General features: G+C 44.3%; 1 protein-coding gene and 1 long non-coding RNA gene across 4 annotated transcripts in view; one reads left to right on the top strand and one right to left on the bottom strand.

Moving 5' to 3' along the window:
* Nucleotides 1-25,995, bottom strand: part of LOC137667671 (uncharacterized) — a 167,417-nt gene that overhangs the window by 93,787 nt on the left and 47,635 nt on the right. The window lies entirely within an intron of this gene.
* The window catches only part of FGD5 (FYVE, RhoGEF and PH domain containing 5), a 95,675-nt gene that overhangs the window by 32,004 nt on the left and 37,676 nt on the right, over nt 1-25,995 (top strand). For both annotated transcript variants that reach the window (XM_068408657.1, XM_068408656.1), the window contains exons 3-5: nt 5,526-5,658; nt 15,495-15,553; nt 15,664-15,694. In XM_068408657.1, coding sequence (XP_068264758.1) covers nt 5,526-5,658; nt 15,495-15,553; nt 15,664-15,694 — 223 coding nt within the window. The remainder of the gene's footprint in view (nt 1-5,525; nt 5,659-15,494; nt 15,554-15,663; nt 15,695-25,995) is intronic.

Below are 25,995 nucleotides of genomic sequence, written 5' to 3'. Positions count from 1 at the left end.
CAGAGCAAGAGCAGCCCATCCGTCCCAGCACATCTGGGACACGGCTAGGGGAGCCTCCCTGTCAGGCCTTCTCTCATCCCTCCTCTACTTACACTGCCCCGGGCTGGGCCAGGGGACATTCCCTGAGCTGGAGCCCAAACCCCTGCGTGCTCCTCGCTGCCTGCGCTCCCTTCCAGAGCGAGCCCTGCACCAGCACCGCTGTTCTGTGAGCACCTCCGGGAGCGGTGGTTGAAGGTGGGAGAGCTTTGTCCCTGAAGTTGTTCAGAACAGAGCAAAAGCCTTACACACCTGACCAAGAATCCTCTTCCCCTCCCCTATATCCTGCACCACACCAATGCAAGAAAGAGCAAAATTCAAACTGAAACGCTTGTGGCACGAGGAAGAACACCTTTCTGGCCTCAGCAGGCAAACAGCTTATGCCTCAGAGTGTGAAATGTGTTATCCCTGTGTTACCTTGCCTTGTCAGGCTATGTATGTTATTAGCAGACATCATGTCTGTCCTGCCCTTTTCAGAATTCAGCTGCAATATTTGCCTTGATGATCTGCCATGACAGGGAACTGACTGGCTAAACACATGCTGCACTAATAGGCATTTCCTTTTATTGGCTTTAAATGCATTTGGACTTTAATTTCCTTCAGTAATGAGCCTTCCTTTTGCAGAATGAATTAAAAAAATAATTTACAAATGGATACAAGAAAATAAATAATCAGTTTCAATAAAACAGGGTCATTCAGCACCCCATTGCCTCTCCCAATTACCATCACTGCATTGAGTTCATATCAATTTAATTCTTTGCAATAAGGATGTCACTGTCTGAGAACGACAGAGTTTGAACTGGTAACTGCTGGGCATGTGACTTGAAATAAAGCCAGGGATAGGGATACTGCATGTAGAAGAAAGTTGCATTCAATCCATTTGGTCCAATAATAGAGGTTTTTTTGGGGAGGGTTGTTGTTTTTTGTCCCCTCCCCACCGGATGGAAGGTATTTTATGTATGTGGATAACCCAACTGTGTCCATGTGAGAATCCAGTCTCCCTCTTGCATCCAGCACATTATATCCAGGTTATGAGCTAAGATCCCTATGACAGAGGAGTCAGAATGGCCACAGGTTGGGGTCTATGGATGGGAAGGTTATGGCAGCAATTTACCAGTCATTTGTAAACTGAGTGTATCTGATTCTGAGTCGATGTGTCAACCTCATTGCCACTCAGTTGGCTTCAGGCAGGTTATACTTGTAGAGGACGTACCCCACGAAGAGAGAATAACTGTTGGTAACTTCCCAGGTAATTCCTACAAACCTGCTTTGCTGACTCAGGGCAGATAATTGCCAGTGCAATCACCAGTACACGCAGAAAAATATTTAGGGTCATAACTGACATTCATTTCAGAGCTTTGATGGATCTAGGCCTAACTGAACTCAACGTCACTGCCTCTCTTTAGCAAAGAATTGAAAGAACTGTCTTTTAGCAATCCAGAACCATGGTTTCACTAATGGATGGTTGAAACATCCTAGACAAGACATTACGACCCCCACAAAAGGCAGAGCAGAAGTCAGCATTCACCCCAGAAAGCCAGAGAGTTCACTTACTTCCTATTCCCACTATGTGGAACCAGTGGATATGGGGAGCCATGTGTTGGTAGTTACTGGCAAAACCAGCTTGTAATAGCAGTTGTTCCACTGTAGGAATGGGACCAAGGATGTGGTTTCTAGCCTCTTCTACTGCTTTCTTCATCTTGTGGTGACCTTTTGGTCCAAATACTGCTTTTATCTTTACTTGCAGGCACTTTCGAAACCACAAGAAATTGTCAGGAAATAAATCAGAGGGCTCTTTGGCCCTTCAAGTATGTTGGTGATAATTAAGTTGCATCATCTAATTTGCAATTTGCAACAGATGCAAAGAAAAGAAATTAGCAGAATCTCTAGAAAAAAAAAGGTTCTGTCCTTTTTCGCCCCCTTTTTTTTCCTCCCCCAAATCCTATTAAAGATGGTGTCAAATATTCTTCTCTTTCTCTGTCCTGGCTTCAGGGAGATGCTGAATTGCTTTTGACCGACCAACAAATTTCTAGCACACTTACACTGTCTGAGCAGGTTCAGCTGCAAGGCAGAAATACATTCTAAGTCTGTCCCAACACACATGATCATACCTTATAGACACTGTGATGGATCTACTGCACTGGCATTTGAAGGGACATTGCCAGCACATCTTAACAGCCTACCCAGCTGCATTTCAGATGCATAAAGAGCCACTTGATGGAAAGGATGGATACTCCACACTCCAGGTATCATCCAGGGATATATTAATACAAATACCTTACAGGAAAGAGCGCTCCCCTTCTCCCCTCATGATCGCTGCTGGAGCATAGACCATGAATCAGAAGGCAAGTGAGATTTATGAGCCTTTCTTTAGGATGCATCACTTGATGTACAGATTTATTGAAAGCAAACTGCAGGCAATCTGATCCTTACTGGTACAGAGGACTTACATCACCTAGTGGAAGTGACAGGCCTTAAGTTTAGATTTCCACCAACTCAGCTTTTTTTTTTTTAATGCAGTTGGTGACTAAAGGAGGAAACAAGACATCACTTGTGTATGTGGCCAAAAGATGAGCATACAGCCAAGGGCATTTGTGTTGTTATGCAAACAAAAATACATGGTCTTCCTAGGACTTTATTGCAATAACCTTGGCTGAGTATTATTGCCACTGTTAAATCCCCCAGTTAAAATTCTTACATCTCATTAATGCTGACTGAATAACTTCTAAAAATCCTAAAGAACTGATGTGATCATTGCTGAGGAATGAGGTAGAATTTGCAAGGTCATTCGAAGGATAGGTGTGGAATTAAAAGAAGGTCAAGTATCTCTGAGAATTGCACATTCAAGCTAGACAAAATACACTATTTGTCAGTCTGCGAATCATGTTCTATGAGCTCTCACATCTGTTGTGTATCTCCACAGTGCTCCCTCACTTCCCATGCACATACCATCTGGGCTCAGACTTGTCCCAGCCTGTGCTATGGAGGGATCACAGGTAGCAGAGACTTGTGTTTTGACTTTATTAACAAAGGAGCTAGTGCGAGTACAATGATCAGTCCAGCTTCCCTCTCCTTGATGGCTTCATCCTCTGCTCAGTTCACAGATCCTTTTCCTTTGAGGTCAAATGTAAACGTCATTACAGGGGCAGGATAACCAGAGAGTCTGTAGACTCCAGAACACCTTTTTCCAGAGGTACCAATATGGGTTCACAGGTGAAGGTACATAGGTAACTACTATGTACCTTCCCCCTACTCCGTACCTATCAGCAGCTCTGCTAATTATAGTGTAACTGGTGCTAAATAAAAGCCTTTTGTTGCACTGCCTCCTCCTGCATTTATTCAGTCAATTTAAGGTTAGACTGTCCCAGAAGGCCCATTGCTTCCTTTGTTGTGCTGGCTAACTCTTGGAATGATTACAGTCAGTTGCTGGAGGAGCAGCAGATAATGTGTCTCCAATCTGCTCTCACTCAGCCATATCATTGCTACAAGGAAGAGAATTACTTGGAGATTACCATGTCTACTGAGATACTACCAGCTCTGGGACTATTTCTTCCCTTATTCTCCACACCCACACTTTTATTAGCATCTTCCATTGCACTGAAGTTTATTGCTTGCAGTAAGCTTATTTAGCAGTGCTTTTAATGAGCCATCAATTAGCAGAATAAAGAAATACAAGGTTTTGAACATTTATGACTCATATATATTACTTCATATGATTATAGATTATATATGAGTAATTATTCAATTATAAGTTATATTCTATATAATTGCACTGGTTAATTTTATAGAAAATCTTAGCCTTGTTGCAGGTGTAGTTTAAGGTAATGAATTTGGCATGTTGTCATCTCACCTGCACTTAGGTGTGCCCTATAAGTCACACAAAGTGCCAGGATCCATTTGCACTCTGAGGGAGGAAGAGAAAACTGCCGTAGCTGATGAACAACCATGTTGTTTCAATAACACTGATGTTATTATGGCAAGTCTTTAAAGACACTGGGCTTTGAGGAGGAATAAGAGGGAAAATGAAGATAAGATATCCTTTTGTGACAGATCTATTTATTTATCCACACTCTCAAACCCATTAGAGGGGCATATTCTTTGCAGGAGTCTGACAATAAACTTTGTGAAAGAACAAACAAAACTCTGCTGTGGGTTGCTACGCGTTTTCTCCTTGCAATTCAGCACAACAAAATAGTAGTTGCTTCCAAAAAGCCATCTTGTTGACTTGTGTCCAATCCATGCTGAGTGTCCGCAATGATCAGGAGGGGTTTTTTAATACACTGTGTGTATTTTTGCTGCCCTCAGAAGTACGAGGGTTTCCTGGGGCACTGGGTTTCTAGACTTGATGGATTCACAAGCAAACCCTGCATGCCCAGTGCTGTGGGGATGGTAACACCAGGACATTCTGCCTTTCTTAATTGAGCACTAGGGAACAACCAGGCGGCAGCTGAGCTGAGAAACACTGCAGCGCCGACAGCTCAAGCTCCTGTAGGTTCAGCGCAGCAGCTGGTATCAGTTCTGAGTAGGCTGTTTGAGACAAGACAGGAGGTAAGTTCCTAAGGAGCTATCAGGGAGTAGCACTGTCCTTGATCTGGATTCAAGGGAAGAAGCAAATGAAATAGCAAGTGACTGGGACAACAGCTAGCCTTTTGCAATCATTTCATGATTCTTTTACCTGATTGAGTTGCAAGAAATTGAAGTGTGAGGTTTAAACACAGAGAGATGTTTTTGCATCCGAAGGACTCAATATCTCTCTGTGTTATAAACCAGCTTCAATTAGGGGCTCCACTCGTCATGACAAAGACGTCATGGTTAGAGCTCAGGATTTTCATACCTGGAAATGCAGCTAGACAATTAGTTCAACAGCACAACTTGACAGTAACTGGACTCTAGCAGTGCACCAAAGGAAGTTTACAGAGGACTGTAGCTACCCAGAGATCCCATCTTCTACAGGTTCAACAGTTGCCCTAAATGTGAATGTAATGACAAGTCCAAGGCTGCAGTCAGAATGAAGTGACCCCTTATTCTGCAGGACAGAAATACTTTGCTCTTGCTTTTGATGTTTTCCCAGAAAATCCATTGTTCCAACACCGAACTCCCATTTTTAATGAGCACTGAGATGTTAGTATGATTTTATTACATCCATTTTGAGGGGCTGACTAGGGAGGAACAAAGCCGTTCTGGTTGCAACTAAGTATGAACTTTTTGCTCCAGACTGAGCCAGAACATTGATTCTGTGGGGAAGCTTGAACAAGTTCAGTTAACTTCCCACTGCTCCTTTCAGATCCTTCTGCTTGCCTAAATGGTTGCTGTTGAACCTGGCAGCAAAAAAACAAAGCTTGAGAAATCTTGCCTTCCAAGCCTAGCAGGTCTGCGGGGATTCCCTGTCTCCTGACTGGTTATCTCTGGGCAACGTGTGGATTTGTTATGTCTGAGCAACAGCGAGTGTCTGGGAATAACACCAGCGAGCTGGTCTGTTCTTTCTGCAGTGCCTACACCGAGCCCTACAAGGTGTGCCCAGTCTCTGTGACACCGATGGAGGTCGTCGTCACATCAGACGAGGAACAGAAGAGTTCAGAAGACGATGAGAGCAGCCCTGGCGATCCCAGCCTCATCAACAAGGTAAAAGAGCTGAACACGGGGAATGCATGAAACCCGGAGAAGGAGAAACAATTTGCAGAACCTGGATTCTCAGCTCTCTGCTCTTTGCCTAGTGCTCATTTAGAAATGTCAGAGCCACCAGTCCTTTACTCTCCCAGTGCACTAGCAAAAATTTACCCCTATAGCATGTGGCAAAACCAAAGAACTGCAGTCCTGAGATGGACAATGGAGGCAACACAGCCAGCAGGAAAGGCCCAACTTGAATGTCAGGAAAAATGTCTCACTCAGAAGAAGGATTTAGCTTAAAACTTGAGAATTTTAAAACTACATTGAATAAAACAATGACAAATACATTACTGGGACCAGTTCTGCATTGGCTGGGAGATGGAGTAAATTAAGTAATAGGTCTCTGCCATCTCAAAATTCTCTCATCATGGGAAAATGCACTCATGTTTGGGTTTATTTTACTAACTTCTGATGAATAAAACAGCTCTTAACAAATTATGGAGAAGACCATGGAAATGTGACTTCAGTTAAGACCATACAAGGCTGTTTTAACCTCCAGTAAGCTGACTAACAGTGCAGTTGTTAAAGAAATGGCATCGAGCAGTTTTAGGCACAAATTTATGTTTGTTTTTCACAGATTTTTTTGTGTGTGTGCGTTCTTAAAACATAATATGAGCCTAACAATCTTAATATTGTGCCTCTGAGTACAAGCACCCGCTGCATAGCCCTTTCGTGTGCATGCAACAAATGGGTATGTTTGTCTCAAGTCTTCTAACTGGAGCCCCAGGAACTAAGGCTACATGGGAAAATAGCAAGTCCTGACTTCCTGCACCTCTCTCTGCCATGCGTTTTGGCCTGGTCTCTCAGTGTCAGAACAGCTGTGTGTCTTCCTGATTGTAGATGGCTTGTGTCTGGCTATGGGCATGTGTCAGAGCCTGCAAAAGTCTGTGCAGATGCCCCTCCAAAACCAAATGATGGCTGAGTAAGGGGCAGCTCTGTCAAGGAAAAGCATAAGTACATCGACTCTAGGAAGATCAGATCTCTTCGGGCATTTCCAGAATGTGAAGCTTTGTTTAGGGGCGGGTGTAGAGAGAGGGGAGCAGAATTTTCCCATTGCCAGGACACCAGTTCTTGAGAAACAGAAAAACAAACTGCAAGTGAAATGACAGTGAAGGGCAAATGAAATTACTGTTGCTCTAATCTCGGAGGGAGAACAGCTTCCCTCTATGCTGCATCACTTTTAGGTCTACCCTGCAGGGTGCTGAGCTGCCTCTGGTACCAGTGGAAAAGACTGTGGTTTGATCTCCTTGCTGACATGAAACAAAACAGTTGCAAGCAACCTTATATTTTTTCCTCTGAGATTCATGAAATTTTTTTGGTTGTTTGTTTTCACACTGTTTTGGAAAGGGAAAAGCCTTTAAATTTCCGACATTCCCTGTTAAATGAAAAATATTTTTTCTTCCCTTTCTGTTAGCTAGCTGACAAACCACTAGCATTTCTAGAGCATACGTTAGTGTGTTATCTAAGCTGGTCAGGTTTCTCAGCATCTCTTAGCTGTGATGCCAGTGGAGAAGTGACAACAAAATCGTGACTTGAGTTCACAAGGGAAATGCATGCAATCACTGTGCACTTGGAAGCAAATCCAAGGCTGCTAAAACCAATTTTATTGCCATTTTTGTAGGATTTTATTCAAGACACTAGGAAATGATGATTTTCTAAATGTCTCCCTTATTGCATCTCATGCATTTTAATTGTTCTGTTGTGCTGGGGTAACCACACTGTGTAGCTGTCGCAGAAGGCAGCACTTGGAGAAAAAGCACGTGCTTCAGAGTCTAACTGGAGGTAACCCTCCCACTCTCCAGGCAAACACAAACTCAATGTCTGCACATGCAGACAGAGAACATCAGAACAGGTCTAGCTGGCTGGTTGGCCTTTGCTTCCCAAGCTAATGGTCAGCAAGGATCACAGTACACAGGACCAGACTTCCACCAGGAGCTGTCTTACAACAGCTCCATCTGAGTACAGGCCGTATTTCCAAGCTGGCTGATGAATTAGTGCTCATGGCTATTTACCCTGCTGAGAAGCAGGCTAGGAAAGCAGACCTAATGCCTGTTACAATTCTGGCTGTAGGAGGATGAGCCACTCTGCAATCTGCTGGGCTGTAGCTACAGACTCTAAAAAGAAGCTGGAGCAGCAGTAATTTCATCCCTGGATAAGCCATTTGCTTAGTAAGTCAAGTCAGGGGGCTGTGCTTTTAGGTGGGACTAGAGAAGATCTAGAGATGAGAAGTGGCACTGAGACACCTTTGGGCACCGTTGTTCTTGCAGCCTCACTAGGGCAGGCATCCCTTCGGACAGACTAAGGGGGTCCTGGGAACCATCCTGTCAAACCCTGCGTGTCCCAGCTGCCCACAGCACCCAATCTGTCAAAGGACACACCTGATCTGGGCAGTGAGAGGCCACCTAGCATCAGCACTCTCTTGCCACTCTGTAACAGCTTCAGCATCACTGCTGCAGGCTGTGTGAAGCAATAGGCAAAAGATGGCCAGGGAAGACCCAATCTCCTAGGGAACACAGTCAGTGCAGGGTTCTGACATGAAGGATGCAATATATTTAACTGTTGTCTTTTGCCCATGCCAGCCACAGAATAATAGTGATGTGGGAATCTTCCAAGGTCTCATGCAGCCGCGCTGCAGATTCTCTGTCAGAGACAAGGGCTTCCAGTTCACTGTAATTAAGAGTGAACGGGATAAATTCCATCTGTCCACAGCTCTTGCTCAGAAAGCACTGGTGTCCTTACAGAGGACTGACAGAGGACTGACAGAGGACTCTTTTTCCTAGCCCTTTTATTGTCTTCTCACGCAAATCTTCTGGGTGCCAAGGGAACATTAGCTGCCCTGTCAAAACCTGTGTCTGTAATGACAAAGCACAAAGAACTTGACCAGCTCCCCGATGAAGTGATGTATCCCTTGAAGCAAAATCCTCAGGACAACACAGAGTGGCTGTACAACATGAAAGAGTTCAGAAGCAGTGTCACTTGGGGAGAACTGGCAGAGACATGTTGGTCTGGATGCCAAAAATAGTACCATGGATTTCAAAATGAGCTCATCTTGTTAAAACAAGTGTTTGGGTCTGGCCTACCAAAAGCTGCATTTGGATTTTAAAAAACACATACGCATACACAAAAAAAACCTTCTGGGGCTTGTTGGTTTGATTTCTGTTTTCCTTCTCCTCAGGGAAACTTAGTTTAAATAAAGGCATGAAACAGCCTAGATGATAAAATCTCCTCCCCGTGTTCAGGTCTATGATTTTCATTTGCATTCAGCTGGATTCTGCCTGCTGCCTTTCGCTGTCAGGAAGGAATTCCTGTACCAAATGCAAGCAGCATGCTTTGGTTTTTCTCACCTGCTTTCTCCTAGCCTGCTTGCTGGAGAATCGCAAGAATTCCAGTTTGCAGCAGAATTTTTTCCTCTGATGCTTCTTTTTAAGGCTCATTTCTATAAGTAAATACAATTTTTAAAATTAGCTTTGTACACATGTTTCCTGGTTTTGTTTCAAGAGCTCGTCTCCTTTGAATTCCTGCTCTCCTGGGGACCAGATTCACACGAGTGTGGAGAAATCTTTAGGGCCTGCTGGAACCCCTGTTCTGTACACGATTTGAATCATAGCCAATAATATATGTTGAGGTATTTTTTACATTATCATTATTTTAAAGAGCAAAGAGGGGCTTTCATCTGTACTGTGTTACAGGAATTCTTATTACTAAAAACGTATTTGGAATGGGGCAAGTATAAAAATGTAAAACGAGGTGGGTTTCGATTTTTTGCCTTTATTCCACTGGGAGTGCCTCAGACCCTGAGAAGCTGAGCATTTGTCATCAGAAGTGACCTGGTGGTTTTGATTCTTCTGTATGAGACTAACAGTGAAAATTCATTATTTCTGGTTAAATAAGCCTTTATTTCCTTCTCTTTAGTCTGCTGACATATGATAACAACTTAGAGAACTCAGAGGCAGGGAATGCTGTAAGTTTTCTTAACCTTTGTGATTCTACTTGGTTATATTATAAAAAGTGATGCCTTTCACTTACACGACTGATGGAGATTCACTCTTTTTTTTTTTCCTCCTGCTAAGCTAATTTAGAAGAGCTCCTGGGCCATCTCGCATTCATGTGTCTTTTATATATGTTCATTTAATTAAATCCTTCCCAATTTATCAGAAGGTGACACATGGCTTTTCTATACTGGGCTTTCAAGGTTATATGATGGCATCTGAGCTGCCTACAGAAAAAAAAAATGGAATTAGGGATTCCAGTCAGGAATAAAAAACTTGTATCAAATAAAATAAGGTGTAATACATCTAATCCTAGCCAGGCTGGAGGGGTGCTCATTACCATTATGGGGGTGTGCTGGGGGGGGCATGAAGGGGAACTTCATACAGAAATGATCCCTAATGCTGTGCTTCTGAGAAGGCAGCACTGGAGGTAAGATGCTCCACCCTTCTCCCAGGTACCAAAATAAAAGGCAGTGGACAAAAAGGGGGGCAGTAACCCAGTGTGGCAGATGGAGGGGACCTGCACCCACACAAACAGGGAGCACTATGCCTAGCCACAAAGGTCTCACAACAAGCAGGGCAGCTACTGTCTCATGGCAGCAGTACGTAAAACTGCCTTTGCTCCTTATCCATTTCCACTGGGCTTGGTTTCCAGACTCCATTAATCATTTTGTTTTGCAAACCTTTAACCTTCACATATTAAAACACACACTCATGCCTGCGCACACACACACAAAACTGAAACGTGCTGGAGTTGGGAATGACAGATTTGTGTGCCTTGAGGAAGCACCTAATTCAGACGCCTTTCAAGAGACAGCTCTTGATTTATATAATTACTCAGATTCCCCAGGAGAGCTGCAGTGTAGCTCTTCAAGGAACGGGCCTGGGAGACAGATGTGGACTGCTTTTCCTTCTGTCTCACTGATTCACAGAGCCAGCCTGAAAAAGTCACTTGTTCTTGTCATGCCTCAGTTTACTGTTGGCACCGCTGTGACATCACTGTGAACTTCTCCGTAGTTCATAACAATTACAAAAGGGGCATTATGAAGTCACTCAGCTCAGAGGCTGAAGCTTGCAAACTGCTGTCAGCCTCTGGCTGTGACAGTAGCGCTCTTGTGCTGGGTTCCATCCAGCTACGAAGCACCTGCCCTGAGGAGTCTGTGAAATAAGACGCGCACACAGGAAAATGCACGAAGAGATGCCGTTTGTCCGTGTCAGCATGGCAAGCCAGTGGCACACACACGAGTGGAGCTGCTGCTTCTGTGTCTCGACTAGTTACCCTGCTTTTGGAATGCGAAGGGTTACTCCCTGAGTACTCCACATGAGTGGCTTGCACAGTCCTCAGTTTTAGTGAACTGTTCTGTGGTCTACTTGTGCTGCTCTTAGGCCACACAACCCCCTTCCAACCCCATGGAGGCAGATTCACCCCCAGCCCCACAATTTTTTAAGCTGGATCAGGAGACCAATCTGGTTCTGATCAAGGTCCTGCAGAATAGCTGAGACAGCACAACTGAGAGCTGGCACTGGGCTCAGAAGGGAGCGACTGACACTGTCACCAAAGTACCACCTAATCAAAGCGTGGCCTGTTAGGGTCCATATCAGATGCCTTGGCACTGCTCAGAACAAAGCCAGACCATATAAATGACTCAGTGTGGAGACATCATCCCTACATTAATGGGATCACTACCACACAGAGAAGGGAATCCTGCAACAGTTCACTGCCATGTTAGCACACTCAGCATGGGCCATTAGCCACCTTTCTCCACTCTTCACAACTTGCCCCTTGTCAGCCCAAATGTTTGTTCTATCAGAAGGCACAAAAGGGACATGAAACCTACAGTTCATAGAATCACAGAATTGTTTTGGTTGGAAAGGACCTTTAAAATCATCGAGTCCAACTGTTAACCTAACACTACCAAGCCCATCACTAAACTATATCCCTCAGCACCACATCTACTCGTCTTTTAAATACCTCCAGGGATGGTGACTCCACCGCTGCCCTGGGCAGCCTGTTCCAATGCTTGATAACCCTTTCAGTGATGAAATTTTTCCTGATATCCAATCTAAACCTCCCCTGGTGCAACTTGAGGCCGTTTCCTCTGGTCCTATCATTTGTTACTTGGGAGTAGAGACCAACACCTGCCTTGCTACAACCTCCTTTCAGGTAGTTGTAGACAGCAATAAGGTCTCCCCTCAGCCTCCTTTTCTCCAGACTAAACCACCCCAGTTCCCTCAGCCGCTCCTCATGAGACTTGTTCTCTAGACCCTTCACCAGCTTCGTTGCTCTTCTCTGGACTCGCTCCAGCACCTCAATGTCTTTCTTGTAGCGAGGGGCCCAAAACTGAACACAGTATTTGAGGTGTGGCCTCACCAGTGCTGAGTACAGGGGGACGATCCCTGCCCTACTCGTGCTGGCCACACTATTTCTGATACAAGCCAGGATGCTGTTGGCCTTCTTGGCCACCTGGGCACACTGCTGGCTCATATTCAGCTGGCCATCGACCAACACCCCCAGGTCCTTTTCCACCAGGCAGCTTTCCAGCCACTCTTCCCCAAGCCTGAAGCATTGCATGGGGTTGTTGTGACCCAAGGGCAGGACCTGACACTTGGCCTTTTTGAACCTCATACAGTTGGCCTCGGCCCATTGATCCAGCCTGTCGAGATCCCTCTGCAAAGCCTTCCTGCCCTCAAGCAGATCAACACTCCCACCCAACTTGGTGTCATCTGTGATCTTACTGAGGGTTTCTCAGTTTGAACTACCTAAGACTAGTTTTAACTTCAGCTCTGCTCACACGTGTGCTCTGTAAAGAGCTGCAGGCTTTTAGGTCTTTATTGTTCTAAACAAAAGCTTTCTGGTGGTGGTGTGCTTCATTATACATTGGGAAACATTGGCCGTTGGAGATTGAAAAGCTCTGAGCAAGTCACAAGTCATCTCTAGGTCTTAGTTTTCCATCAGTAAACTTGGTATCCATTTCGAGGAGGGCGATAGGGCTTAGTTTGTTAGCCAATGGAGAGACGATTGCACAGTATCACCTTCGCTTTGCAAGTTATGCTGATCAGCTGAGCTGTAGCAACTGTACAAGTTCCTAACCTGGTTAAAATGCTTTTGTGTTTGCGACCTTCCTGGCACCAGCATGTTTTTCAGAGTGGAGAGAATGGGGAGATATTTCAGTTATATATTGCAATTTTATATTGTCTATTGCAAGCATTTTATTAAGCATTTGGTTTTGGGGAGGATGGGGTGATGAGGCTATGAGACAAGAAGACGCAGTGAAGCAGAAAGCCCAGGTTCCCCACATGGCTGCATGGCCTCCGTCTGCTAAGCAGAGGCATGCAGTGAGGCCTGGAGTGCAGCTCCTGACTCGGGAACTGGGCAGGAACCGTACCGCAGGGCTAGGCACAGGACTGGCTGCAGAGAGTAAAGATTACTGAAAAGGTGGCAGCTCCGCGGTGTTGTAATAATCACTTGGATTTTGCTTCAGAAACTCCATGCTTGAGGGACCCGCGCCCCCTCTATCCCCTGTTCCCAGAAGTCTGTCTCCGGACACTGTCGTCAATCTCAGAGTTCATTTCCTGGTTAAACAAACAGCAATTAAATAACACAGGACAGGCAACGCCTAGAGACAGTGTCTCAAACTCGCCTTAGACAGGGCATGTGACACTGGGGTCCCTGTGTTTTGTCTCTTGGCTAAGACATATTAATCATAAGAGGAATTACAGAGTGCCACAATGTGTGCCTGCAAAGGGAGAGGGGGCCCGGCCTGCTGCGGAAACGCACTCTGCTCCTTGGCACGGCGGAGCCAGGCTTGTCCGCAGAGGATGTGCTGGGCAGCCAGCACTGGGCCAGGTGACCCAGAAAGAAACACACCCTCTTTCATTTGCTCTGCTATGCCTGGGTAGAGAAAACAAGAGAGAACAGAAAACTCGGTGTGTACAGCAGGTGGGACAACCAGGAGAGGCACATCATGATCTTCAAGAGGTGTTCACAAAGTGGAACGAGGGGGAAAGGGGCAATCAAATATTTGCTGCCAGGAGGAAAGTGAAACTAAGGAAAAAATGTAAGATTTTTCCAGTGCACTCTATTAAACTGTAGTGTAGTTCTCCAGAAGTTAAGTGATTCAAAGCCTGCTCTTTGGCACCCATCAGCTAAAAGGAACAAAGCACTAGGGGACATACCCTCAGACTCCTCGTGCTGAAGGAGAGATGGATTAGACATCCGAGACTGATGAATAGTTCACTCTCTGTATTTCCTTTGGCTCTTGCAATCTTCAGTTGCCTCCCAGTAAAAGTAGACAGAAATAAACTACAGATGAAAAAAAGTCACTGTGACACTGTTCATTTTCTATACGTGAAGCCTCATTCATTTAACCCATCAGCATCAGGGTTCAAGGGGCCTACAGGAAGGTGGGAGAGGGGCTTTTGACAAAGGCAGGTAGTGACAGGACGAGGGGGAACGGTTTTAAACTGCAAGAGGGGAGATTGAGATGAGATATTAGGAAGAAATTCTTTACTGTGAGGGTGGTGAGACACTGGCCCAGGTTGCCCAGAGAAGCTGTGGCTGCCCCCTCCCTGGCAGTGTTCAAGGCCAGGCTGGATGGGGCTTGGAGCAACCTGGGCTAGTGGAAGGTGTCCCTGCCTGTGGCAGGGGGGTTGGAACTAGATGGTCTTTGGGGTCCCTTCCAACGCAAACCATTCTGTGATTCTATGATCTGTAGTCTCCTCATACAAACAGAAGCCTTTCCCTTGTTCACGTATGCAGTCAATACTAACATCTATTTGCAACATGCTTTGACTGGCCCTTGGTTCCTCTGAAACAGGCAGTGAATTCACTTGGTGCATGAATTCATTGCTTTCATAATGAGTGCCTAAAGTTATTAAAATCAGAAGAATCTTAAAAATATAACTTCTGCTCCATCACACATTCCTCTTTTAATTTACGGGTGTTAGGCAGTGAAATTGCTTCGATTATGTTTCAGTTGACCTTGCTGCTGGGTTTTTTATGCTCCAAGTATCCAAATGACTGAATTTCAGCTTCCAGCACTTCAGGAAATGTTTCATTCTTTCCTACACTGTTTGCCACTTACTGCAGGCAGAATGAACAAGAAACTTTGGGAGGGGAAGAAAATCCTGAAATCCAGAAGTTGATCCCTCTATAGACAGAAAAGGTGGCAGGCGGTTCACCGTGATGATGGAACAGGACGTTGAGCAACTCAGATACTACTATTGCGTGCCAGAACACCTGCATCCCAAGGGAATGCTAATGAGGAGGAGGGACAGAGAGTAAAAAGTCTATAATGCATTTAGCTTGAACTGGCTTAGACCTTTTCTACCGCTCAGATCTGCTATGTAAATCCCAATTGTGTCTCTGACCTATCAAGTGTGATTTGGGAAGTCAGCATTTGTGGGAAGCTGAATTTGGGTTTGGGGTCCTATCAGTATGTTTTATGAGGGGTCCCAATTAAGCTTCATGTTCCCTGGCCCCTAGCAACGCCCTCATGCAGAATTTGTGGAGGAAATACAGCTACAAACTTCCCACCTGACTGTGACACCAAGGGACTCCATCATATCTCAGCAAGTCCCAGTCTCTCCTGAGTAGGCCTTCAGAAGCAGGATCTGCAAGCAATGGGTTTCCAGCATACCCGGTCTGGCAAACCATGTCACAAAGTCTTGCTGCGGGACTCATCTCCCCTGAGTCCACTTTAGGTCACTGAGGGCTGCTTTTCTTTACCACTACTGGACTATGTTTTAGTTCCCTACTTCACCACTGCTAAATAAGTCAAACTTTTTTTTTTCTGTTGACAGAAAGAAGGCCACTCCAGAGCTCACCTCATCGCCCAGGAGCTGATGTCTTCAGAAAAAGTGTGAGTTCATTGTTACAACCTATCTGTTGCTCTCATAAAACTGAAGCTCCACAATCCACCCTTCAGCATTGTTTTGACAGCAATTAATAAAAGTTTGTCTCTTTCCCCAGATACGTGGAGATGCTCCAGCTGTTATGTATGGTAAGTAAATAATTTCAGTCACTGAAACCTAATTGCCCTTTTACTTAGCTGCACTTTAGAAGACATAAAAGCATTGAAGGGACTGAGGTGAATTTGAGGAGGAAAGGCTTACTGTGAACCATTGCAAAGGAATATGTCTGCCACTGATCTGCTCTTGCTGCAGATCCTCAGATCTAGCATTTGTCATTCACAGGGAAAAGCGTTGGCCAACAGCACTTGCTGGGGCCGTGAGACTGGTCTAAGATGCAGAGTAAGCCTAGTGCAGAGACGGAGATGGTGATAAACAGGGGTGAACCCTCTCTCTTCAGACAGAGACAGACAGGAGCAGAGCTATGAAGCATGGGGATTTGGTTTGAATGGATCCACTCTGCCTCCTTTTAAGCTTTTTTTTTCTGATAATGCAATATCAGTAATACCCCGCGTGGCCTCAATATCCACACTGACACAAGCAGTCACCATGGGCAAAATACAGACTGGTGTCAGAAACTCATGAAGGAACACACACAAAGAATCATTTGTAGTGCCTGATAGAGAGCTCTTGCATGGTATAAACCCACTGGTGACTTTGTCCCAGAAGACTCTGTGTCCCTTTAACAGCGCTGCCACTGCTTGCCTGGAGACTGGTACACAGCTTAGGTAGCCTCGCTCTCAACATCTTGGCTGTTAATTGCAGGGCAGTAGAGAATAATAACCACCACACAAAGCATGCCCACTGATGCTTGGAAAGAAATTCCCTGAGAAGGAAAAAAGTAGCCCCAGGTTGTCCTTGGAAGACACCCCAAACTCTAGCAGTGGACAGGAACTCCGATGGAGAGAAAAATAATGACGTCAGCATTGTATTGCTGCCGCTCATTGTGCCTCTCAAGCAAGCTGCCAAAGCTTAAGAGCCTTCTCAGGCTTGGGCAGCAGAGGCAGGAGAGCAGCCTTAAATGTGACAGACACCTTGCAGACGATTGCATTTCAACAAATCAGAAACCACCAGGCTGGTCAGCTGGGAACTGAACACTCTAAGGGACTTAGCTGCTTAACTGGAGCCTACCAGTATTTTGATAAATTGGTGATAACCTGCCTAGCCATTTGCATTAGGAATAGCCACATCAGTAAAACATTGTGCTTCGCTGTGCACTTGCTGTTGACACAAGTCCCACTGGCAGATGTCACAAGCAACCACCAGTGACCACAGAGTCACCAAATTGCCCTCAAGGTACAACAGCCCATTCATGTCCAGTTAGGACCAAAGGCTTCCTCAACAGCGTATCTCAGCTCAGGCAAACATTTCTGTCTGTTCCCCATCACCAGCTTCCTCAAGAAAAGTTTCTAAGTGCTCATCTTCAAGTCTCAAGTCTCATCTTCTTATATAAACCCACATGTTGGTAAGAAAGGCAAGGAACTAAACCACACCCTAGCTGTGCTCAGAAAGGAAAAAAAGGCTTTTCTGAAGCCTGCAGCAGGAGCAGTTTCCCATCTCATTTCCAGGCTTGGCTGCAGCTGCTGTTCATTCAGCATAACAATCTGTTTGGCCTTTCAGTGGAGACTTTAATAAATTGATTGATTGCCAAAACGATGACATTTCCATACACCCACTCTGCTATTGAACTGAAAGAGTGGAAACATTGTGTTAGCTCACAAACTTGGTATCAGTTGGTGTGGTAGTAGTGATAATAATCTAAAGGGTTAGCTGCTATTTGCCCTACTTAAAGGTAATGCAGTTCTCTGGAGCAGGGAGTCAAGAACTCATTCTGGACTGAGCAGATGGGACTGGCAGGGCTTTGCAGTCCAGGTCCCTGATCTCTTGGTACTCACAATTTAGTTTTCCAAAGTTGATTAGTCTTTGCATTTCCTTCAGGATCATTTAATCCTCAAACTTTGTCATTCTTTTCTCCTATTTTTCTTCTCCGGTAATTCAGGCAGCATTTGTCATCTTTTTCATAGTGCTTATTCCTGAACAAAAATGCTGCAGGTTGCTTTCTCAGCCTAATATTTCACACATCACCTTTGAGGACCAAGTCTGGTTTATTTGCTTCCTTCAGCCAGTCTGTTTCAAATGACTTTACTAGATGTAAACAAATCGAACTTAGCGTGATTCAAACTACCTCAGGATCCCAGTCTGTATGGGATCAAGCATTTGTTTGATAGTGTACCATGTTCACATTTATTTTGTCTTTGGCTTTTGTACATAAAATCACTTTCTTTGTGCATAAAACCCTTTGAAGTCATTATTACTTCCCTCCAAGGCATTTACTGAATTAAGGTACCTAAAAGGACAGCTCTGTACTGAAAAAACACCAGCCCCAACACCTCTCTGTTCAGAGAAAGTTGATCCTGTTTCCTCATAACAATGGGCCACAATTCTTAGAAACACCAAGACCCAGATTTGTGCTTCCTCAGCATTTGAAGATATGCGTATGAATATGATATGAATAGATTTAACACGTGCTGGTTCTCCAGCCTTCGGAGTTTGGGATCCAGCTCTGCACTGGGCATCCCAAGGCTTCTGACTGCAAAATAAATCTTAGGGAATAAAAAAAGAACAAAATCATCTTAGTGCTCAAGTCACTAACGCAAAGGTACCTAAATGCAGATTATCATGAAGTCAGGCTCAGTGGTCAAACTCTACTTTCAGAATTCTTGTGGGCAGCACATTCTCAAGAACAAAAAAAACCCCATGCGATTTAGGAGCCACTATTACATGTTAGACAAAACAGAACTCCATCTTTCTAATTATTTACACTTCCAGTGAATGACTGGCTGAGCCTTTTTACTACTGTGAATTTATTGGATGATGTTCAAAGTTCTGCTGGACCAAGCAAGTCATTACTTTCCTAATTAAATGCTTTAGTGAATGGAACATGTTGGCTAAATGAAGAGCTAGCTGGCTGGTAGACCCTCTGACGCTCTCATAAAAGCCTAGAGATGCAATGTCACAAAAGAATAGCCTGCTCTCACTTACAGTAGGCTGGGTTTTTTTCTCATTTATTTATTCATTGTTGTCTTCATCGGCAGTGGGAAAATAGTTATGTATCGGTCAGGGAGCTTCTGAGGTGGGAACGTTGAGCCAAAATAGCTTTCAGATAATCTGTATACCTCTTAAACGAGAGGGAAGTCACACTAGCACATTTGGCATCAGGACAATTCCCTGCTAAGAAGCCCCACCGATACAGTATGCGCAGTGCACGCCCTACAGCTTGCCAGCTCTGAAACTCATTTGCAGTGTTTTGGATGAATGTGTGCATTTGACTGCATGTGAGTGTGTGCTGAGGTCGGGGTTCCTGACCTAGATTGTACTCTGAAATGGCAGAAGAAGAGACTAATTGTGTCTGCTGTGATAGTATTTTCTGCTGTTCTTCTGGCATTGTTTCTGCTGAGCTCAGTAATGAGAAATTTGGGAAGATCACTGCTCAGTGCAGATCAAGGGTCACTCACTCTGCTACAGGAGATGTGCCGCTTTTTAATTCAGGGATGCCATTTTCACCTTCATCATTAGGAGAGAGGCTGCTGGCCGTAATGAAGATACACCTCCAAGAACCACACGAGTCAGACTGGGCTCACAGCATACTGTACAGCATCTCATGCCTGCATTCAGCTTTAATATGGAGACTCTCTTCTCCCCCTTTGAACTCTTCGCCTTCTCCTCAGGTGTAATGCCTAGACGTCCAAAAGACCCTTGGATCATGCAATATGCAGTATCTGTTGAATCCACCTTCATGTTAGAAGTGAAAGTGGTTGTAAAAGCCTGCACCATTTTATACAGTCAGTGTAGACTTCAGCTGTATAAAGTAAGATTTCCTGTTGTCCTCCCTGGCCCACTCACAAAGGGTCACTTATGCTTACTTCCCAATATTACCAGTTCATTAAAACACCGGCTGGACTTGGGAAGCAATTACAATTCTAAATATACATGCAAATGATTTTTGGATGCATGTATGTTTCATTATATATTGAAAAGTATAGAAGTCTGGATGCCAGGTGGGAGTTGTAGTGTGAGCAAGGTCAATATGCTGTGTGCAGACATGATTTCTGCAGCTGAAGTGCCAGTGTCCTCACATGGGGACTGAGGCAGAAAAACGGCCATGTTTTTCCACTAATGCATCTGCTCTGTACACTCTCTTTTTATTTTTTTTCCTCAGCTCTGTGTCCTAATGGAAACTCACACATCTCCCCAACCAGAATTCTTCCTGAAAACTGCAGAAATATCCTAGGTGAATTTATTCGCCCATCAGTCCTTTCCTGCTCTTTAACACAGAGCAGAGGTATAAGCAGGGAAGCTGATTCAGCCATGACAGCATTAGAGGTCAGGCCTTTGGTTGGTATAAATTTATATAGTTTTTCTCTGGCAGGTGACTGCAAGAATAGCAGATGATTGCCTTCTTCAGAGCACTGCATCAGACTCCTTTTGAGTTAAGATTTCTTTCCCTCATTATCAACATAATGAAAATACTTCAGAATCTGGGAAGCAGCTGAGCTCTTTTCTGCTTTGTGCGCTATTTGCAGGTAGAAGCTTCCTTCCTTCCAGTGAGACGATGCAACAAAGAGCAGGTAGAGACTCTGCTTCAGCACCCAAGATCTGGAACACACTGCTTAGACTGCAGGCACTCAGAGCTTTTCTAATCCAGCCACAGAGTCTAGCAATCTGGTCCTTCTAGTATAATGCACACTTTTTGGTCACTTTCCCTTTTAGATATTTCTCTTGGACTGTTAAAGTGTGGCTTTGCTCTACACCACCATCTTTTACTAGACGTTCACAATTTCTGGCTCAAATGCAGGCCTAATGCTGGGAACACAGTGCTGAGAGCCAGTGAGAAGGAATCTCCATTCCCACCTGCAGAGCAACTGCTGGTCAAACTGTAGGACTATAAGTTACTATTGGTAAAGCCAATATAATGGTGTTGCATTCCCTTCTCCTTCTATTCTCCTGCCATTGTAGTCAATACACAAGAACTAGGATTTCCGTTATGATTGGATTAGCATCTTATACACCGCTGCTTTAGAACAGATGAATAAATAACAACAGAAAACCAAGAAGGAGATCTAGCAACTGATCAGCATTTCTTGACCAATTTTAAAAGGTTTTCATTCAAATAGAGCTATCTGTTTAGCTACGCTTTTAAGTCAAAATCTTGATTTTCTCTCCTCCAGTCTACTCACCTTTCTAATCTACATAGTTGCTTTCAGCCTGTTGCAGGTGGCAGAACCATCAGCTTTTACAGTGAAGGTAGAGACTGATTTCAGTCTCCTTTCGTTTCCTAACTACCCTTACTATACTGGTCGCAGTAGTCCATGGTTCCCCAGGGACCCATGGGCCATTGGATGAACTTACCTAACTTGGCCTATTCTGTTAGACACAGAAAAAGCAAACAGATATTCTGGATCCAAACTGAATTACTGTACCGTGGATTATTTTCAAGTAGAAGTTAAAGAACATAGATCATCCAACATAGCAAATATATATATATATATATATACAAGTAGCTTTTTCTCCTGGGTAAACTACTTGCCTGAAGCAGTGGTTTAGCTGACAAGAGATTAGTTTTCCTTCCTTTCACTAGGGTGCTGCAAAGTGAAATATTCTCAGGCTAATAAAGGCTAACTGGCAGCAGGGCTGAAATGCAGAAAGGACCACAATATGTATGGGACGTGTCCATCTTGCAAAATGGCTGTTGATATGCATACAGGATTGGTGCAATCGGTTTTTGCAGCTGGACTCCAAAGCGTATTCAGCCCCATTACTGGAGAGATTTAATACACAACCTCACCGTTTCTGCATCTGCTCACAAAATCCTGGCAACAAAATCCAGAACTAACTCTTGTCCCATTAACTACCCCTTTTGCCTTTGGATTCGAATAGGACATTTCACACAGATATCGAATCCGGCAGAGGACTTTCTTGCTAAGTGCTCTACCAAAAACTTCTGGTTGCTGGCATTGCCGTCTCCTTTGAAAGAGTACCTGGAGATAACTACCTGCTACAAAGGCTTCCAGGTTGCTGATCCCAGGTAAACTGGGCTACCTTTCTGTAGCCCTGAGCCAGGTCCCTAAATATTTTTTTTCCAAAACTCTCCTGTGATCACTCTTAGCATTGGCAGGCACTGCCAGCATCTCTGAAGCATCTCATAAAGCATCTCATCCCAGCACCCTACAGTGAGCCTCATCACCTCACAGAGGGTATCAGATTCTGCTCCGAGAGCCAAGCATGTGACAGTTAGGCAGTGCTCCACATAAACCATAAGATCTTGTTGAAACTAACCCTGCATTCCTCCTCATCTCATGCCCTTATAACAGGCTCCAGGTTACAGTCCCCATTTCCAGCAGAGAACAGAAGTTCTTCAGAGGCATTCTTGGGGAAAAAAATGTAACTTGTGTCTGTTAGTGACGTGCACAAAGGAAGCAAAAATAACCCAACCAACCTTTGTGGCTGTGGGGTTTGATCCTCCTTGTTTCACTTAATTATTTGTGAGGTTTATTTCAGGGATGTTAGGGATTTGGCCATCGGATGGCTGTAAAGGGCTTATTTCTGGGTGCCCAAAATGTAACGAAAAGTTTAATGTTTCAAAAATGTATTTTTATAGCACAGTTGCTAACCTTTTTTGTCACCTAGACAGCCTGGGTTATGCTTTCACATGCACATACACTGTATAGGCGTAAGACAGGAGTGAGATCTGTAGGCTCATCTACTCCTGGATGAGACTGAGCCCTGTGGCCATCATGCCAGAGTCTCGAACTGAATGACTTCAGTTCATGCTTCTGTCCTAAGAAAGTGTTGACCCAGCCTGGAATTATATGGACTCAGTGTTTGGTACCTTCTGTATTTAGACACGGGGCTTGGGCAACAGACTTGGAGACCTTCAGGTGCCATGATTGATTAGAGTTAGTGAGACTGCAGAAGCACTTCACATTTGATTAATGGCTTCCCAGGCACTCAGCATTTTCAATAGTGCCATAATTATTTTTTTTAATGGATGTTTATAGTGATTACTGTTACGCTGCGGGTTTTTTATTAATCATTAGGAAGCTGGCTGTCCAGGCAACTGGAATTAAATAATTTGTCTGAGAATTCATTATAATCGAAGGGGCGGGCAATTAATGACTAATTAAATCCACTGAGATGCTGTGGGAAAGGAGTGTTAATCTTGTGGCTCAGCTATGGTGGAAAGTGGACAGATACAGAGCTGTTTGGCGTTAATTTGGAAAAGATGACATTTCTATAACATAATAGGTTACTTAAGCACATCAGAAGTGAACTTACTACGGATATTCACCTCCCCAGGCACAATAAGCTGAAAGAACCCTTTGGATTCTTTCCCTTTCCCCAGTCTGGATCAATTACGATGACTGAGGATTTAGAAAGGCTGCAGATTCCTTTGAGTTAGGAAAAGCATCCAGAAGACAGATGGACTGGCTTAGCAGGTTGGAAAGCCTCTGGAGTGTACGCTGGCTGAAATACGTAGTTAGATAGGCTCACACACCCCCCAGAAAAAACGGGAGCTGGAACAGCACAACAGTGGGATTATTTGTGGTACTGGGGCAGGACATGTTGTGGAAATCAGACCCAGATAATTAGGAAACACATTAATACTCTTTTAGAAATTTTTATGATCTTGTTTTATCCAGGATATAGGTAGCCAAAAAGAAAATTGTCATCATGATCTTTTTTTTTACCTAATTCTAGTGGCTTTTCAGAAAACTAATGCTTCATCTGTCATAGGTGCTAAAAAAACATCATGTCTGTGTGACTTTCCTTTTGGCTAGTAGCTATTAGCTATTCCAGCCATTCCAGTTCATAGTGAGCCAGGGTGTACATTGCTATTGACAGTGCTGCAACAGAAAAGCCAGGAATGAATCTGAGGAGGCTAAAAACTGCTCTTGCCTGGGGTCAGTTCCTACTGGTAAGGAGAGAGGAATTTTGAAGTTCTTTGCCCAGAGGCTCTCCTGCTCCTTATAGAATCTTTCACTGGGACCACAGTCATACCAACTAGATGCCCAGCATGCTGAAATCAATACAGCTACCTTGATTTAATCAAACTTAAGTGAACTACCTAATATAAAATACGTATCCCCACTGAAAAATACTCTGTTGAGTTGCTCATACCTGGACATTAGCAAGTTTCATGGAAATCAGTTCTTTCAGACTCCTCCTTAATTGCTCCATGTACTTACAAAACTTCACTAGACAGAAGCCAGAGTAACAAGAAATGCCACGGTAAATCCCAGTACGGCCCAGGAAAGTTCATAAGATTGTCCCTAAAAGTTCAGGGAACAAAATTTGTTTTTTTGGCAATAGGTTTCATGATCACTAGATCCTGACAGAGGAAGATACTCAACCTATCCCATCCTGGTTCAGGGCCGTATAGAAACAGCCTGGCATCTTTCAATGAGCTGTGTGACCTTAGAGGTTTCTTTTTATCAAGCCCCTGCTTCCTTTCACAGCACATTTGGCCACATCACACACAGTGGGGTAGGAGCCAGGAAATGGTCTCTGAGTGGAAAAATCTAGCTGCCACTTCTATTAACTCGTCCAGCAGGATCCCCTTCTCAGCAATTGTTAAAGCAGCTGCATTTTTTTTTTTTGATGAACTGGCTTCTGTGGGCACAGAGGATGTTTTTAATATATCTTTGAAAAAACATTGGTTTTAATAATAACTCACTGTTTGCAGAGTAGCATGTGAAAAAATACATTCACAGCATGGACCTGGCTGGACTGGTCAGACACTAAAGCTTTCCTCACACTAGATCTTTGGCTGAAGCAGAGCTCCGTGCGAACCTGCCGGAAGAACAACTCCTGGTATGATGGCCGTAGTCAGGATGCAACCAGGGCTTTAACACCAGCTCTGCTATGACTAGATGCTTGGGCTTTGTGTGTGGTTATGAGCTACCTGACCCTTCATGAGATCACCAAAAGCCCCTTTTGGGATTTTTTTTTTTCTCAGGATGCAATGTCAGCGTATCTATAACATGGTAGATTCTGTCTTAAATCAAAGTTGGTTGTTTTCCTAGTAATGCTCTATTCTAGTCAGTCTTGTGGTCTGGTGGGTAGACCAGACCACACTAGATCATACCATATCAATATGGTCTCTCGTGGCTTCAAAGTCAGTGAATCTAAGCATATTCATCTACAAAGCCTCTGTTCAAGTATTTTTGATGCTGAATTTAAAAACAACACCCGATTTGAGGTACTTACTGGAAAAAAACAGCACGTGTAGGCTGGGTAGCAATTAGAGAGAATGCTGCAATCCCCGAGCCTTACCTTCGCACGCACAAAAAAAGAAAGCAAGGTCAGATAAGGACAGATAGTATTTTTATAAGGGAGGAAGCGTTGCAATTTCCTAGTCTGCAGCTGCTGCACCAAAACGAGTCATCAGGAGCTTTCAAACCTCACAGTTAATGTGGCCTCTCTATACTGAGCTGTTGTTTTGATTATTTACTTTTCACTCTCACTCCTTTTTTCCTCATCTTGTGCAATAAAAACGCCATGCACTTCATGGCTTATTGGGAAGACTGGAAAAGGCACTCACAGAATTAGTTTCTAAGCAGTTGTATATGAATGGCCAGGTTCTGCTCTCATCACAAACCGGGATGCACTTAGATTTCTAATTGTTCACTTATTTTCATAGAAAAGCTGAGATTCAGATACTTTGCCCATGAAGACCTGATTAGCAGAAATGGGAAATTCAACAGTAAGAGCCCAACCTGACCCTGATGGGGGAACATACAGAGTCATCTCCTTACAGGGAATACGGAGGAGAATTAAACCTGTAACAGTTCTGCAGGACCATCCTCAGGCAAACACTGAGTACTATACTAATGCTTTTCAATTACTTGTACTTCGTAGCAGTCCTGAAGCAGCAGGTGCTGGAATCACACCCTTTTAATGTTATTGAATGAAGGCTGCTGCTTTTGAACACCAGATACTGCTATGAAGATAAACCATCTAGTTACGGTGCCCTAGCTCCTGGCAAAGGCAGCCAGAACCCCTGGGTCAGGAACCTGCCTCACGCCACTCCGCAGCAAAGCGTTAGTTAAACCTCTGCGCAGCATCAGCTTTCCTGCCTTGTGTAGTGCATTGCCTTGCACCCCATTGCCACAGTTTGCCTTCAGACCTCCACAAAGCCCAGGCAGCGTTAAATGCCTGAGCTTCTCTAGCCGCTGCCTGTGAAGAGGGGATGTGTCTGGCAGCAGCAGGCAGGGGAAACAGCAGTGGCTGATAGGAACCTGGGAAGGGCCAGGGTGCCACAGGGGCCAAAGTCTCTCAAGTGCATGCAGGTGCCAGCAGAGGCTCCTTTACAAGTCTGAAGCAGAGAAGATGC

This window comes from Nyctibius grandis, chromosome 10 (genome assembly GCF_013368605.1).
Source record: "Nyctibius grandis isolate bNycGra1 chromosome 10, bNycGra1.pri, whole genome shotgun sequence".
Classification (NCBI taxonomy): Eukaryota; Metazoa; Chordata; class Aves; order Nyctibiiformes; family Nyctibiidae; genus Nyctibius; species Nyctibius grandis.
This window is presented reverse-complemented; position numbering and strand designations above follow the sequence as displayed.